The sequence below is a fragment of the Suricata suricatta genome, chromosome 1, assembly GCF_006229205.1.
Source record: "Suricata suricatta isolate VVHF042 chromosome 1, meerkat_22Aug2017_6uvM2_HiC, whole genome shotgun sequence".
Taxonomy (NCBI): Eukaryota; Metazoa; Chordata; class Mammalia; order Carnivora; family Herpestidae; genus Suricata; species Suricata suricatta.
Window position 1 is genome coordinate 162,463,914 of NC_043700.1, and position 15,190 is coordinate 162,479,103.

At 40.5% G+C, this 15,190-nt stretch overlaps 1 protein-coding gene and 1 long non-coding RNA gene across 3 annotated transcripts in view; one reads left to right on the forward strand and one right to left on the reverse strand.

Moving 5' to 3' along the window:
• PDS5A (PDS5 cohesin associated factor A) overlaps window positions 1–10,736 on the forward strand; it is a 133,318-nt gene extending 122,582 nt beyond the window's left edge. For both annotated transcript variants that reach the window (XM_029947030.1, XM_029947037.1), the window contains exons 32-33: window positions 4,078–4,430; window positions 8,009–10,736. In XM_029947030.1, the coding sequence (XP_029802890.1) occupies window positions 4,078–4,430; window positions 8,009–8,012 (357 nt within the window). In that variant the 3' untranslated portion in view covers window positions 8,013–10,736. The remainder of the gene's footprint in view (window positions 1–4,077; window positions 4,431–8,008) is intronic.
• On the reverse strand, window positions 7,736–11,599 carry LOC115298364. The gene is made up of 2 exons (XR_003911721.1): window positions 11,455–11,599; window positions 7,736–7,805 (listed from the first exon to the last, which is right to left on the reverse strand). It is a non-coding gene; the product is annotated as an uncharacterized LOC115298364 (long non-coding RNA).
• Between the last annotated feature and the right edge of the window lie 3,591 nt (window positions 11,600–15,190).

Sequence of the window (15,190 nt, forward strand, 5' to 3'; positions counted from 1 at the left end):
TTATAAGAACTTCAGTATGTCAGTAGATTCAGATAACAGGGAGCCTCTCGCTGTCAAAACTCTTGGAACCCAGAAACCAATAGTCTTGAATATTGAAGGATTCTTATATAAACAGTCGATGTAAACAAATTTAGATGCAAAAGTGCATATTACTGCAGGCATTCATTTAAACATACTTACCATAAAAAATAAACATACTTATATGTATTCAGAGATGATATAGGGATAAATGTTTATTTTTAAGTTTATTTATTTTTAAGAGAAGTAGAGAGAGCACAAATAGGGAAGGAGCGGGGGTGGGGGGGGGGAGACAGTCTGAAGCAGGCTCGAGGCTCTGAGCTGTCTGCACAGAGCCTGACACCGGGCTTGAACTCACAGACTCTGAGGTCGTGACCTGAGCTGAAGCTGAACACTTAAGAAATAAGCCACCCAGGCACCCCGATATAAAATTCTGTGTAAGCTACAAATTGATGTTACATGTCAACTATATTTTTAATGGAAAGATAGGGTTGCCTGAGTGGGTCAATCAGTTAGGTGTCCAACTTCGACTCAGGTCATGATCTCATGGTTCCCAGGTTCATGCCTGCATCAAGCTCTGTTGTCAGCACAGAGCCCGCTTCACATCCTCTCCCCCTCTCTCTGCCCCTCTCCCACTTGCATGTGCCCGTGTGTTCTCAAAAATAAACATTTACGGGCACCTGGGTGACCTTTTCAGCTAAGCATCCAACTCTTGATTTCATTCAGCTCAGTTCATGATCTCACAGTTCATCAGTTCAAGCCCCACATCAGGCTCCGCACTGTCAGCGCAGAGCCTGATTGGGATTCTCTGTCTTCCTCTCTCTGCCCCCCTCCTCCCTCTCCCTCCCTCCCTCCCTCCCTCTCTCTCTCTCTCTCTCAAAAGAAATATTTTAAAAATTTCTCAATAGACATTTTTAAAAATAATAGAAAATATAAGCAATATTTATATCCTAATTTTTGAAAAACCAAAATGTTACTTTCTGATTAATCTATAATACTGTATTGTTCCAAACCCTTATTTTAACTTTTTCACATTTCGAAAGGATATTTTAACAAATTTGCTGTCACCTGGAACACACAGGGCTTGTATTTTGACCAAACTTAATCACTTCCCAGACAGATCTCCCGTAAGTTGGTGTTATTTCTTTCCAGGATCTGAATCAAAAGTCTTGTAGTCTCTAAAAACTATCTTGTTGGTATACTAAAAGAAGATAAAAATCTAAAGAGTGTTTCTTGTTAACCAATCTTTCAAAGAAATTATTGCATAAACCAATTTATTATGTATATAAAACTCATCCAGTAACCTGAATATGCATATTAACAAATCAGGACATTCTCTCCTATTAGTTACTTTGTGAGAGAAATCAAACTGTAATATGAAGAATGAGTAAGGGAGGTGGTTAAAAGAAGCAGGACTCATCGCAAACAGTCATGTAGAGTCCGGTAGTTAGGAGCGCGCGGGAAGGCAGAGAGGGAGGGAGGGGGAGACTCCCAGGAAGGCTTCGCACCAGCAGTGCAGAGCCCAGTGAAGGGTTCACACTCACAAACCGTGAGATCATGACCTGAGCCGAAGTCAGACACTCAACCGACTGAGCCACCCAGGCGCCCCTGAAATCATATTTCTTAGCCTGCCCTGTAAGGCATTTTGTGATCTGGTATCCATGCTTGCTTCTCCCACCGTATCCCATACCACTCTCCCCTCACTCCTTAAGGTCCAAGTTCTTTACATCTTCTAAGCTCTTTCCCTCTTTCAGGTACTTTATGTTCCTCTTTTCTCTGTGTACAGTCCTTCACTTTTCACTTGATGAATGTCCTGCTTTAATACTGTTTTAAAAGTCCTCCTGGGGAGGTGTGCGTGGGCGGCTCAGCTGGGTAAGCATCTGACGTCGGCTCAAGCTGTGAGTTTGACCCCCACATCAGGCCCTCTGCTCTCAGCACAGATCCTGCTTCAAATCCTCTGTCCCTCTCTCTCTGCCTTTCCCTCACTTCCACTCTGCCTCTCAAAAATAAAAATAAAATACATTTTAAAATGAGAGTTTATTACTTTGACATTTTAGATGACAGTATATATATTTGGTAAACGAAGAGGGAAAAAGTTCAGAAAAAAATAGAAGGTTAATGACTGCAGCAAAAATGACAAAAATTAGATTGTATAAGTGGAGTGAGAAGTTGAAGAACTTCATGTCACAGAACTACAGAAGTTATAGTTAGATGTATTGTAAAGAAAATAGTGGGGGCGCCTGGGTGGCTCAGTTGGTTAAGCATCTGACTTCGGCTCAGGTCATGATCTCACAGTCTGTGGGTTTGAGCTCCACATCGGGCTCTGTGCTGACAGCTCGTAGCCTGGAGTCTGCTTCGGATTCTGTGTCTCTCTCTCTCTCTGCCCCCACCCCCCACACTCTGTTTCTCTCTGTCTCAATAATAAAAAAAATATTAAAAAGAAAATAGTGTATTCAATTATGAAAACATGCTCTCCTTTTTAAAAAGTGATAAATTTAGAACATACCATTGATTGGGGTGCCTGGGTGGGTCAGTAGGTTAAGTGGCTGACAAGGGCTCAGGTCATGACTTGCAGTTCATGAGTTCAAGCCCCACATTGGACTCTGCTCAGAATCTACTTTGAATCCTCTGTCTTCCTCTCTTGCTGCCCCTCCCCCGCTCGTTCTCATTCTCTCTCTCTTTCTTTCTCTCTCCTCCCCTCCCTCCCTCAAAAATAACATTAAAAGGGGTAGGGATGCCTGAGTGGCTTAAGTCATGGTCACAGAGTTCATAGGTTGGAGCCCCACGTCAGGCTCTATGCTGAGAGCACAGAGCCTGCTTGGAATTCTCTTTTTCCCTCTCTCTCTGCGACTCCCCCTGCAAATAAACAAACAAACTTAAAAACATACCACTGATTAAAAAGACCTTTTTGGGGCGCCTGGGTGGCTCAGTTGGTTAAGTATCCGACTTTGGCTCAGGTCATGATCTCCTGATCTGTGAGTTTGAACCCTGCATCAGGCTCAATGCTGACAGGTCAGAGCCTGGAGCCTGCTTCAGTTTCTATGTGTCCCTCTCTCTCTGCCCCTACCCCACTCATGCTCGCTCTTGCTCACTCTCCATCGCTCTCTCTCAAAATAAATAAACATTTAAAAAATTTTTGGAAGACCTTTTCGGGGCACCTGGGTGGCTCAGTTGGTTGAGCGTCCAGCTGCAGCTCAGGTCATGATCTCACAGTTCATGGGTTCGAGCCTCCACATTGGGCTCTGTGCTGACTGCTAGCTTAGAGCCTGGAGCCTGCTTCAGATTCTGTGTCTTTCTCTCTCTCTGACCCTCCCCTGCTTGGGCTGTCTCTCTCTGTCTCTCAAAAATAAATAAAAAAACAGGAAAAAATTATTTTAGGAAATAAAAAGGACCTTTTCATTTAAAATGAGGATGATAGCACAACCAAGTAGATTTTCTCTGCTCTATATATATGGTCTGTGCATTTTAATATGCATTTATTGTATACAGTATATGTGCCAAGCACCGTGATGAGCACTACTTTCAGGCCCTACCTTCAAGGAGTTTACATTCCTCAAGGGATATAAGCAGTGAATTTAGAAGCCTTGGAATTAAGGGTGGCTCAGTCGATGAAGCATCCAACTCTTGATTTCAGCTCAGGTCTTGATTTCAGGGTGGTGAGTCTCGGCCCCTCATTGGGCTCCACATTGGGTATGAAGCCTACTTTTTAAAAAAAGCTGTGGAATTCCAACTCCTTTTATTTATTTATTTTTTATGTTTTTTATTTATTTTTGAGAGACAGAGAGACAGCATGAGCAGGGGAGGGTCAGAGAGAGAGGGAGATATAGAATCCAAAGCAGGCTCCAGGCTCTGAGCTAGCTGTCAGCACAGAGCCTGATGCCGGGCTTGAACCCACAAACCGTGAGATCATGACCTGAGCTGAAGCTGGACGCTTAACCGACTGAGCCCCCCAGGTGCCCCGACCAACTCCTTTTAAATACTTTCAGAATGTTTCCTTCTACTACAGATCATTGATATTTAAGGAACTTGTGTTTATAGAATTGTTTTGTGCTCTTTTAGGAAATAAATTCTGATCAGACTCCCCAGGGCAACATCAGCAGTGACCGAGGAAAGAAAAGAACAGTAACTGCAGCTGGTGCAGAGAATATTCAACAAAAAACAGATGAGAAAGTAGATGAATCAGGACCACCTGCCCCTTCAAAACCCAGGAGAGGACGTCGACCGAAGTCTGAATCTCAGGGCAATGCAACCAAAAATGATGATATAAATAAACCTCTTGGCAAAGGAAGAAAGAGAGCTGCAGTCAGTCAGGAGAGCCCTGGGGGTCTGGAAGCAGGTAATGCCAAAGCACCCAAACTGCAAGACATAGCCAAAAAGGCAACACCAGCAGAGAGACAAATTGACTTGCAAAGGTAACGTATACCATTGTTTCTGAAATTTGAATTTAGACATTTTGTTTTTGCCAATCACCCCCAAACACCTAGGCACTTGGGAGTGAAAACTGCCCTTGGTTTTCCTGAGTAGGTTATAATGGCATTTGGTTTTATCTTGTAACCTCCAGGACACCAATTTGAAGAGAGATCTCCTTTTTCTGTTTGGTTAATTTTTTAAAGTTATTTTTATCTTTTTTTTAATGTTTATTTTATTTCTGAGAGAGAGCATGTGCATGGGGCGGGGTGAGGACAGAGGATCCAAAGTAGGCTCCTTACTGACTGCAGAGAGTGGGGCTTGGACCCAGATGTGAGGTTTAAACCCACAAACTGAGCTTACAACCTGAGCCGAAGTTGATGCTTTTTGATTTTGTTTTTTTTAAGTGTGTTTAATTTGAGAGAGCCGGGGACAGTGTGAGTGGGGTGGGGGCAGAGAGAGAGAGGGAGACAGAGTCCCAAGCCAGCTCCATCCTGCTAGCACAGCCGGATGAACCCACAAAACCACGAGATCATGGCCTGGACCAAAACCAAGAGTCGGACGCTTAACCAACTGAGTCACCCTGGCGCCCAATGCTTTTTTTTTTTTTTTTTTAATGTTTGTTTATTTTTAGAGAGAGTGAGCAGGGTTTGGGGGTGGGGCATGGAAGGACTGACAGAGAGGGGGGGGGGGGAAAGAGAGAATCCCAAGTAGGCTCCACACCCAACCAGATGCAGGGCTCAATCTCATCACCTAGGGATTATGACCTGAGCCAAAATCAAGAATTGGACGCTTAGCCAACTGAGCCACCTGGGTACCCCTCCTTCGGTTAATTTTTAATTAGGATATCATGTTTTGATATTTCTTATTAGCACGGATAATATTAAGCTTTGCTTGGTATCCTTCACATAACTACATGGGCTTTACTTAATATCAAGGGCTCCCTTTTGGGTAAAAGGGTCTCAGAATGGAGAAGACAGATGTCATGACATACAAACAGGTATATCCTGCTTCTTAACTCCTCTTATTAAAGTACCATATTGCCTGCAGCATGTGTGTTTACAAGTACGTTGTTTAAATTACCATTCATGAAATTTGAGGTTTGGAGCTGTTCAATTTTCTTATATTTTAAATGTCTCTAGATCGCTTTTGCACTATCTCACAGTAGCAGATCCAGGCCCAAACCTGATCAAGTAATGAGTGTTTCTCCTACTCATATTTAGTTTTATGGACTAACAAATACAATAGTGAAAGATAGTGGGGACAGATTTAGCATTTTTCTCCTTAGGTCTGCACCCTTGACCTAGAACATCATGTTTATTAACCTCAGCCTCCTCTTTGTCACCAGTAAGACAGGATAATAATACTTTCAAAGGACTGTCCTAAGAATTAAATAGATTAGTATATATAAAGCACTTAGCAGAGTGCCTTTTATAGTGAGTAAATGCTCAGTAATTATTGCAACAATTTTTAATCATTTAATTCCAGTTTCTCTATCCCTTACTATACTTTTCAGTCATATAAAAGTTGAATGGTTTCAAAAAAAAAAAAAAAGTTGAATGGTTTCCTTCAAGATTGCCAGAATTTTCCGAAGGGTTTCCAAAATTCTGTTCGAACTCTTCTATTGGTATTCATCATCACACACAGGCCACTTGAGCCACCTGACCTTACCTGTCATTACCATCCTTTTGCCTTCTAACCAAAACATCCAAGTACATATTTAGTTCCTGAAAACGTTGTCAGTATTATCCAGACCTTGTCTCTGATTCCGGCATTGTAAAACCCATGTGCCCCAACATCATTAAACAAACCAAAAAAATGGCTTATTTGCCAGAGACTAGTCTTGATTAAAAAATAGTTTTGAGCCTTATTCAAAATCTAAAAATGTCTTAACTGATAAAGCACCTTAGAAGTCTCAAGTATGCTGGTTAGTAGGTCACAGGAGTCGTGTGTTAGCCAAAACACAGAGTTCTGTCATGATTTTATATTCTCAATGAAGTTAGATGGTTAAATTAGATGTTCATGATAACTACTGTTAATTCAGTACAGTAGATCAAATATTTTGCACACATATTTTAGAAACTTCTGATTGGACTATTCACACTAATTTAACAAAATATAGAGGTGCAATCTAAAATAGTCTCCCAAGCTTCCCTGTGAAACCTAACTTACTCCAGAAACTATATTGCTCATGATACCCTCTTACATAGAAGTGAGTATCTTATAGGCCCATCACTATTGTTCCTGGTTCTTCTCATTTGTTCTTTTAACAAATACTTAACTAATAAGAGTGATAAGCAGCATGCTGGGTGTTAGCAGTACAAATGTATACAAATTGGATAGGTTCTTGCCTTCAGACAGTTTCTTAGCTTGTCAACTCCAGAAGAGAACAGAAAACTTTCACATTCAGTCTGTTGACTGACACTCTAAAAGTATGAGATGTTTTTTTTCAGTTTACTACATAGAACAGAATGAAATTCCAACACGGGCTATAGTGTGGATGAACCTTGAGGACATTGCACCAAGTGAAATAAGCCAGACCCCAAAGGACAAAAACTGTATGATTCTATTTATTTGAGGTACCTAGAGCCATCACATCCACAGAGACCGAAAGAGTGTTGGTTGTCAGGGAGGAAGAGGAAGGAATAAGTAGGTATTAGTGTTCAGTGTACAGAATTTATTTGGGGAAGATGAAAACACTCTAGAAATGAAACCCTGTGATTGTACAACAATGTGAATATACTTAATGCCACTGAACTGTGTACTTTAAAATGGTTAAAATGGCAAATGTTAGGTCATAAAAATTTTACTACAATAAAAAAAACTTCTATATAGGAATGATGATAGCTAACACTAATACAGTACTGATCGCTTCCAGAGATCACAATGTCTCTCCTTACTAAGGCATTGGGAGCGGTGGGGATTCGACTCTTAACAGAATTAAGCTAAATCCTTCTCCTTGATTTTAGTGTACTAAAATGTAAGTGTTCACCCAGTTCAGAAGTCAGAACTTACTTCGCTGCTTATAAATTCATTTTGCCATAGTGCCCAGTAACTTTTCTTCTGTAATACCATTTTGAAATAATACTAATAACAAATTAATTATTTCACTTTTTTTAATGTTTATTTTTGAGAGAGAAAAAGTGAGCACAAGCAGGGGAGAGGTAGAGAGGAAAAGACAGAGAATCCCAAGCCAGCCTGACACTGTCAGCGCCGAGCCCAGCCCAGAACTGGAACTCACCAACTGCGAGGTCATTACCTGAAGTCAGACACTTAACTGACTGAGCCACCCAGATGCTCCATGCCGTTATTTCAGATGAATAGTTTTTATTGTTTTATTATTGTAAGCAAATCCACTGTTGAGTAGCAGCATCTAATGACTGAAAATAAAAATTTCTTCATTGGTATGTTGTGTCTATATAGTTTATAGAAAAAATTCTTAAAACAAGTCTCAGGTGAAAAATGGGGAAAAAATTGAGATTTTTAGATAATAAGATAATACAGAAATGAAATTATTCTGGTTTGGTTTATTTTCTTGTTTACATCTTTTCTAACTTTGGTTTCTTCTACTCCCATCCCCAAGGTAAAAAGAAAACAGCTCCTTTGCAAAGGGAGAAAATGAAGGCCAAACAGAAGCAGACTCCAGCTTCTGCAAAAACTTGGATTCAGAATGTCCCTGAAAGGAAATGAAGTTAACTTCAGAACACACTTTCTGCCTTGAAAACTGAAAGAAACTATTACTTCCTTTTCACATGACCACAAGTCCTTTGATGGAAATGTACAGCAGAAACTCTTGAGAGAGAGAGGCTAAAAGCAACTCTATCCTCCCCTCCCCTCAGACTTTTCTTAGGAGAAGTCAATAATTAAGCAAATTGCTTAACACTTGGTTCCAGTTCCTGCATATCTGGAGTTTAAAGGCATAATATACCATTAATTTCCATGCTGCAGTTTTTATTTTAAAGAAAGTAACAGGATGTCCTTACACTGACACTGAAAATTCATCAATTTTAGAGCCAGGAATCCCCGTGATACACAAGAAAAAAAAAATAGAAGTCTACTGAATTAATTTTTTAGAAGAAAAGAGATCAAATATTTGTTTTTCCTTTTGGAAACTTTTATGTATAATTCTTTCTGCCTGCCTACTTTTCTGCAAAAATGAGATGTACAGATTTCAGTTCCCTGCTATGAAAAGTGATGTGGTGGCAATTTTATAAATGTTGCTTTCTGATTTTTATCAGAGTGAGAAAATAATTAAAATTATTATTGATTTCATATCACTTCATATTTGATTTCCCCTCCATTTTAGTTTAATATAATTTGCAATAAATGTACATATTGTTATTTGTTTCATAAAGCATATCACTTTAAAATGGTTTTTACTCCTGTCATTATGTTGGAATATTTGGAATTTTAAAGGAGTAAAGACTGCCCAGCATTTGGTTTTATAATGTTTGTCACCAGATTTTTATTATTGATGTAAAGAAAAAGTCAATTTTTTAAAATAGTTGGACTTTGGCAGCTTTGTAAGGAAAGTTGGAGGTGTTCAGGATTGCTATCAATTTTCAGCATTGTGCTGTTGGGAAATAAGTATTTTGCTTTTGTCTGCCAGTCTGGGCTCAGTTTTTATGTTTATTTTAGAAGACTGTTGCATCAATATATTGTTTCTTGGCATATTGTTCAGCATAGGTAGTGTGTGCACTCTGTGTACACATCATCATATTTAAGTTTTTGCATAAAATAAATGCTTCTAGATGTCATACAGTAGTCTTTTTTTAATCTTTTTATCATATTGTGAGTTTCTTTTTATGTGAAAGGGCTAAAGTCATAAACATGTTACAGTCAACTCTCTTTTATCTATATAAAATAGTAACTACGCCTCAGGTTTTGAATTTTGGCAGTCATAAAAATTTGAATCATAAAATAATGAAGGCAAGTATACTACAAGAGCTAATTCAGGAGGAACTTGAAATTTGTCCTTTCTCACACGCAGAGTTGTAGCTGCCCCCCATTCTGTACTTTAGGCTCTTTCCCAGAGCTCTGACTGAATGTGCTCACTGGGTTTCCGTGCACATTCCTAGTGAGGGTTAGAGGACATTAAATGATATTTGCATTAGAACTTGGTCTTTGGTAGCCTCTGAGGGATGTACAACAGTGAAAGTGAACTATGTCCAAAAAGAATGATTATGTTGAATGTGAAATTTGCTGGTAGTAAATGTCACAATCTCCTAGATAATCAAGAGTTGGCTGTATATTGACCCAGTAAAAGATGGGTCATTCTTTCAAATATGCATGTATACACATTTAGATATCAGATGATGGTTAGGGAACAATGGACACAAGTGATAGAAAACAGTATCTTTTAAAAGGGCAGGAGAAGCCCTGTCTTCCTTATTGCCTCTTCATAACCCTTTAGAAGGAAAGTATAAAATACTGCCTCCAACATGCTGAATATCTATGCATAAGCCTCAGAGAAGTCCCTCCAGGAAACGGTGGACATGTATATTTAGAAAGATTTTAAAGTGCTCTTAGCATCAGACAACTTGATTCTTAAGGCCACCAATCTTGTCACCAATAAAAAAGCACACTGGTAGGGGACATTTCTTTCTCCTTTTGATTGCCCAGCATCACAGCCAACTAGATTATCTAGTGTTAATTCATATTTAACATAATGCAGGAGAACCATTTACATCTGTTTGTGGCTGCTTAGATTTTTGCAGGAGAGCAGATAGCTAAAAGGATCTGGTCCGCAGGTTATGTAAATGGCCCCCCAGATTTCATAATGTGATGCAAGCCAAGTGTCTGGCACTAAGGGAAGGGAGAGTAGGATGGTAGGATTAAGATGGCTGGGAGGGACATAAGGGACATTTGTCAGTTTTCCTTTGAAAAAGGAGAGAGTTCAATCCCTTAGGAATTTGATATTCACATCTCAGAGATAATACAACACAAAGTGCAGACTTATATTTGAGAATTAATGTTAACCCTTTGTGTCTAGTTTGAAGCTTCTTGTATTTGTCTAAAACTACAAGCCAGAATTTTGTATCTCCTTTGATAAAAAGTGTGTATAATGTAAAGTAGTTTTGCATATTCTTGTGCTGCACATGGGCTGAATTTTTAAAGAATTTTTTAAAGACTTGAAGCAGAACCTTGTAATTTGTGTAAATGATGAGTGTAAAATCCTACCATAAAATGCTAAAAAAAATATGCATTGTTTCAAATAAAACCAAGAAATGCAGCATTATATAGTAGTGTGGAACCCTGAATATTCAATGTAACTCCTGTTATGTCACAAGCTGATAAAATATCTTTGCATATTTTCTGTTTGGATTCTGGAGTCTGCATATCCTTACAAGAAATTGAATGTAATCATAGTGAAATCAAATCAAAAAATCAAACCTCCTGGCTACATACTCTGATCTGACCTAAAGTGACTGAAGGAGAACATAATAGATAAATTCTGATAGACATTTGAGAAACTTTAGAAGTTGCTTTTTAACCTAAGAACTTAAAAAGTGGCCTTTCATTAATACTATATTGCAACTTTTGGACATGCACATTCAGTTTAAGAACTACTTGATGGAGAACAAGCAGATTACTCTCAGTGGGATTATCATTCTACACCTTGATATTAGTATTGTCAAGACTTCTGTCTTCACCATTCATATGGGTAAACTGTTCATAGAAACCACTGGAGACCAACAAGTCTCTAACAGTCTAAAGACAAACTTTGCAGCCTGCCTAAATAATAATGATGCCATTGCTCACAAGAAGTTAAAAAATTGGCTATAAACTAACTGTGTAGAACAATGGAAATAAGTGTGCATAATCACACACTCCTCAATCTGGAAGCCAGATATGTAATTCTTCACTTCCATATGAATAATAAACTTTTCTTTCATTTTGTGTCTTATTTGAAAGGCCAAGAGGAACACGTACAGGGTCCCATTTCTAAGGAATCTGGGCCAGGCTGGTGATTGGGATTTCAGTTTGGGGGTATTTATCAAATAACATTTATCAGTATCGTCAACTTACAGCATTTTCCTTACTTGTTCTCTAGGGACTCCTGTTCTCCAGGAAAGACCATGCATTCTGAATAAAATCCATTCCTTTTAGGAAATAGCACTATATCCATTCTTCTGGAAGAAGCTTGGAAAGCAATCAGTGGGGTCATTTATACATGTAAAGAGCAAGGTCCAAGTCTGTGGAAGCCAATAAGAAAACCAAAGGATAAGTGGTAGCGATTTTCGTCATTACAAGTATTTATTTACTCCAGACGGGCTAGGCACAATGCCAGGGGCTGACACTAAAAACACTAAGTCGGGGGACTTAGAAGGACTAGCAATATAAAGCAAATAGCACAACAGGCAGATATGACTGTTGTAGGTCCTTGTCTGGACTTCAGAAGGCCCTGACATGCTGTAGAAGCAGAAAATCTACCTTTTCAATAGAAGTGCAATTCTGAGAAGTGTTAGGAGATGTAGGTTCCTAAAAACGTGGGCAGAGCAAACCTCGGCCGTAGGATGAGCTGGATCTGATGCAGGAGGTGGCTCTCCAAGTTGAGAACCCCCTGGACAGAGGTGATCTTAAGGGAAGGCAAACTTCCCACTGGGGAAGCCTGCTAGTTCAGAAGTGCAAACACTCCGTGAGCACTTACCATGCATGAATCATTACTCCATCTGCAAACGAAGACCAGGTCCCCAGCCCCCAATCTTGCTCACCGACTGTCCTGAATGCACTCCCTTCCCAAGCACAAATTTGGGTGTGCTGGCAATTCCTGTGCCTTCTTTGCACAAACTGTACACAAAGCTCTTTCCAAGAAGCAAATTCTGGTGGAGACCCAAGCATGTCCCCTTGAAGCACCACTTCTAGTTTTGATCTGTTTCTTTTAGAAGAGACACCCTGGTGGCCTTCCCCTCACCCTCCATCCCCAAAAAGTTCCTATGACCATTTTCCTCAAAAAGGTTTGGCAACTTTGCCATCTGACTTACATCTGGCTTACAATGGAGTATACCCTTCAAGAGAAAGATCAGCCTCAAAACACAAGAAGACCCTGCCCTTTTGCAATCTACCTCAGGCTAACCATTTTACAGAGGTTCTTTTATTTTTTAAATTTATTTTGAGGGAGAGACAGCACAAGTGAGGGAGGGGCAGAGAGAATCTAAGCAGGCTCTGCACTATCAGTCCAGAGCCAGACACGGAGCTCCAACTCAGGAGCCCAAGAGAACATGACCTGAGCCAAACCAAGAGTCAGATGCTTAACAACGGTGCTACCAGGTGCCCTGGTTTCAGTGTCATATGTAGAAAAAGCCCAGGAGGTAAGTAAGGGTTTGCATTTATTGACCATCTGGCATTGGCAACTTGGTCTGCCCATGGAATCTTAAAATTATCAACAGCAGGGCCTGTCTCTTTTTAGAAACCATAGTTTACCGGGACTAAAACTAGACAGATCCCATTGCTTTCTCTGTCTCCATACATACAACTAGAATCTTTTACTGATCACAAGGTACCCACCATGCCTGGTAGTCAAGCAGATCCCAGTCTCCAAAGCTGATTCAGAGTTAAAACTTTTTAACAAGGATTTTATGAACCAAATATTACATCATCTCTACTCTCTTATTGATTGTACCTTTTCATGACGATGACAACATAAATGGCAAGTGTTTGTTGTCCAAAGACCTGATCTTCATTGATGCATTTCTACTTACTGATAATTTTGGCATTGTGTTTTGAGGGTGACAACAACCTAAATATTACAGTCCAATGGAAGGATGAAGGAATTACAAATATCCCGTAATAGTGAGTGGAGACAGGAAGAAAGCCATTGTGCAAACAAGGCCTTTACTGTTAATTTGGCTTTGAGGAGAACAGGGTTCTGAATGTGGGAAGGGAGAGATTAGAAGGATGTCTGCCTGAGTTCACTTCCATTTTAATATCCCTGCTTGTGATTAATGTTTTTCAGCAATAATAGTTGAGCAAAGAGGCTCAGAAAGGGCTGCCATTGCAACTGGAATCTTTGCCCCTTAGGAAAGCTGAATCATGAGAGTATGGATTGTGAGATGCAAAGAAAATATTTGCTCTGTAAATTCAGGCAGGAACCCTAGAAGGCTTGGGTTGAGTTCCTCACAGAAGCAACAAGGTAACAACAAAGTGGTGATGGAAATATGCCTTAAAGTAATGCAGGGGGTGGGTGGCCTGGGTTGGCTCAGCCCTTTACGCATCAGACTCTTTAAATAATTTTTTTAATGTTTACTTATCTTTAAGAGAGAGAGCACAAGTCGGGGAGAGGAAGAGAGAGAGGAAGACACAGAATCGGAAGCAGGCTTCGGCTCTGAGCTGTCAGCACAGAACCCAACACGGGGCTCAAACTGACAAACCGTTAAGATCATAACCTGAGCTGAAGTTGGAGGCTTAACCTACTGAGCCACCCAGGTGCCCAATGCTTGCATTGTACTCTTGATTTCAGCTCAGGCCATGATCTCATGGTTTATGAGTTCGAGCCTTGCATTGGGCTCTGCGTTGACAGTGCAAAACTTACTTGGGATTCTCTCTCCCTCTCTCTAGCCCTTACCAGCTTGGACATATGCACGCATTCTCTCTCATAAATAAACTTTAAGAAAAAAAATAACGTAGGAGCACCTGGACGGCTCAGTTGGTCAAGTGCCGGGCTCTTGATCTCAGCTCAGGTTATGATCCCAATGTTGTGAGTTCAAGCCCTGCCTTGGTCTCCTGGGCTCTGTGCTGAGTGTGAAGCCTACTTTAAAAAAATGCAGAGGGCAAACCTGGCTCTGCTGCAGAATGGGCTTCTCCAAAGTATTACCACCTGTCCTGGACACTCAGAAGGGCAAGTGCCCCAAGGGAAGCCCCATCAGGGAACTGTAGAGGCTATGAAGGGGCCTTATACTGTAGGATCTCAACTTGGCATAGAGGCCTTCATTTGTGTTGGAACTGGATGTGTGGAGGAAACCAGAATGTATTCCTAGTTAGGAAAGCACCACTGAAATGCTTCTCATTTTCCTCATTTTCTTTCCTTCCTGAGGCAAGAATAAGTCAGGCTTCTTTAAAATGGCCACTAAGCACTGTTCCCACACTAACCATCAGATCAGACACTGCTGGTCCTTAATTGCCTAGTTCCATGGCTCTGTTTTTAATTGAATTTTTTTAAAATTTTTTAAATGTTTTATTTATTTTTGATACAGAGAGAGACAGAGCATGAGAGGGGAAGGGGCAGAGAGAGAAGGACACAGAACTGGAAGCAGGCTCCAGGCTCTGAGCTAGCTATCAGCACAGAGCCCGACGCGGGGCTCGAACCCACGAACGTGAGATCTGACCTGAGCCGAATCGGAGGCTTAACCGACTGAGCCACCCAGGCGCCCCCATGGCTCTGTTTTAACTATGAAGAAAATGGGTCACAGAAGAGATTTGTTCTACCTAAGATCTAGTCCCCTATGCCACATTCAAAGCTAATAAAAATAACTTTTATCAAAAGTTTAGCCACTGTAGGTCACCTGGGTGGCTCAATTGGTTGAGCATCCAACTCTTTTTTTGACATTTATTTATTTTTTGAGAGACAGAAACAGAGTGTGAGTGGGGGAGGGGCAGAGAGAGGGACACACAGAATCTGAAACAGGCTCCAGGTTCTGAGCTGTTAGCACAGAGCCCTACACGGGGCTCAAACTCACAAACTGCAAGATCATGACTTGAGCCAAAGTTGGACACGTAACCGACTAAGCCAACTCTTAATTTCAACTCAGGTCTTCTGATCTCATGG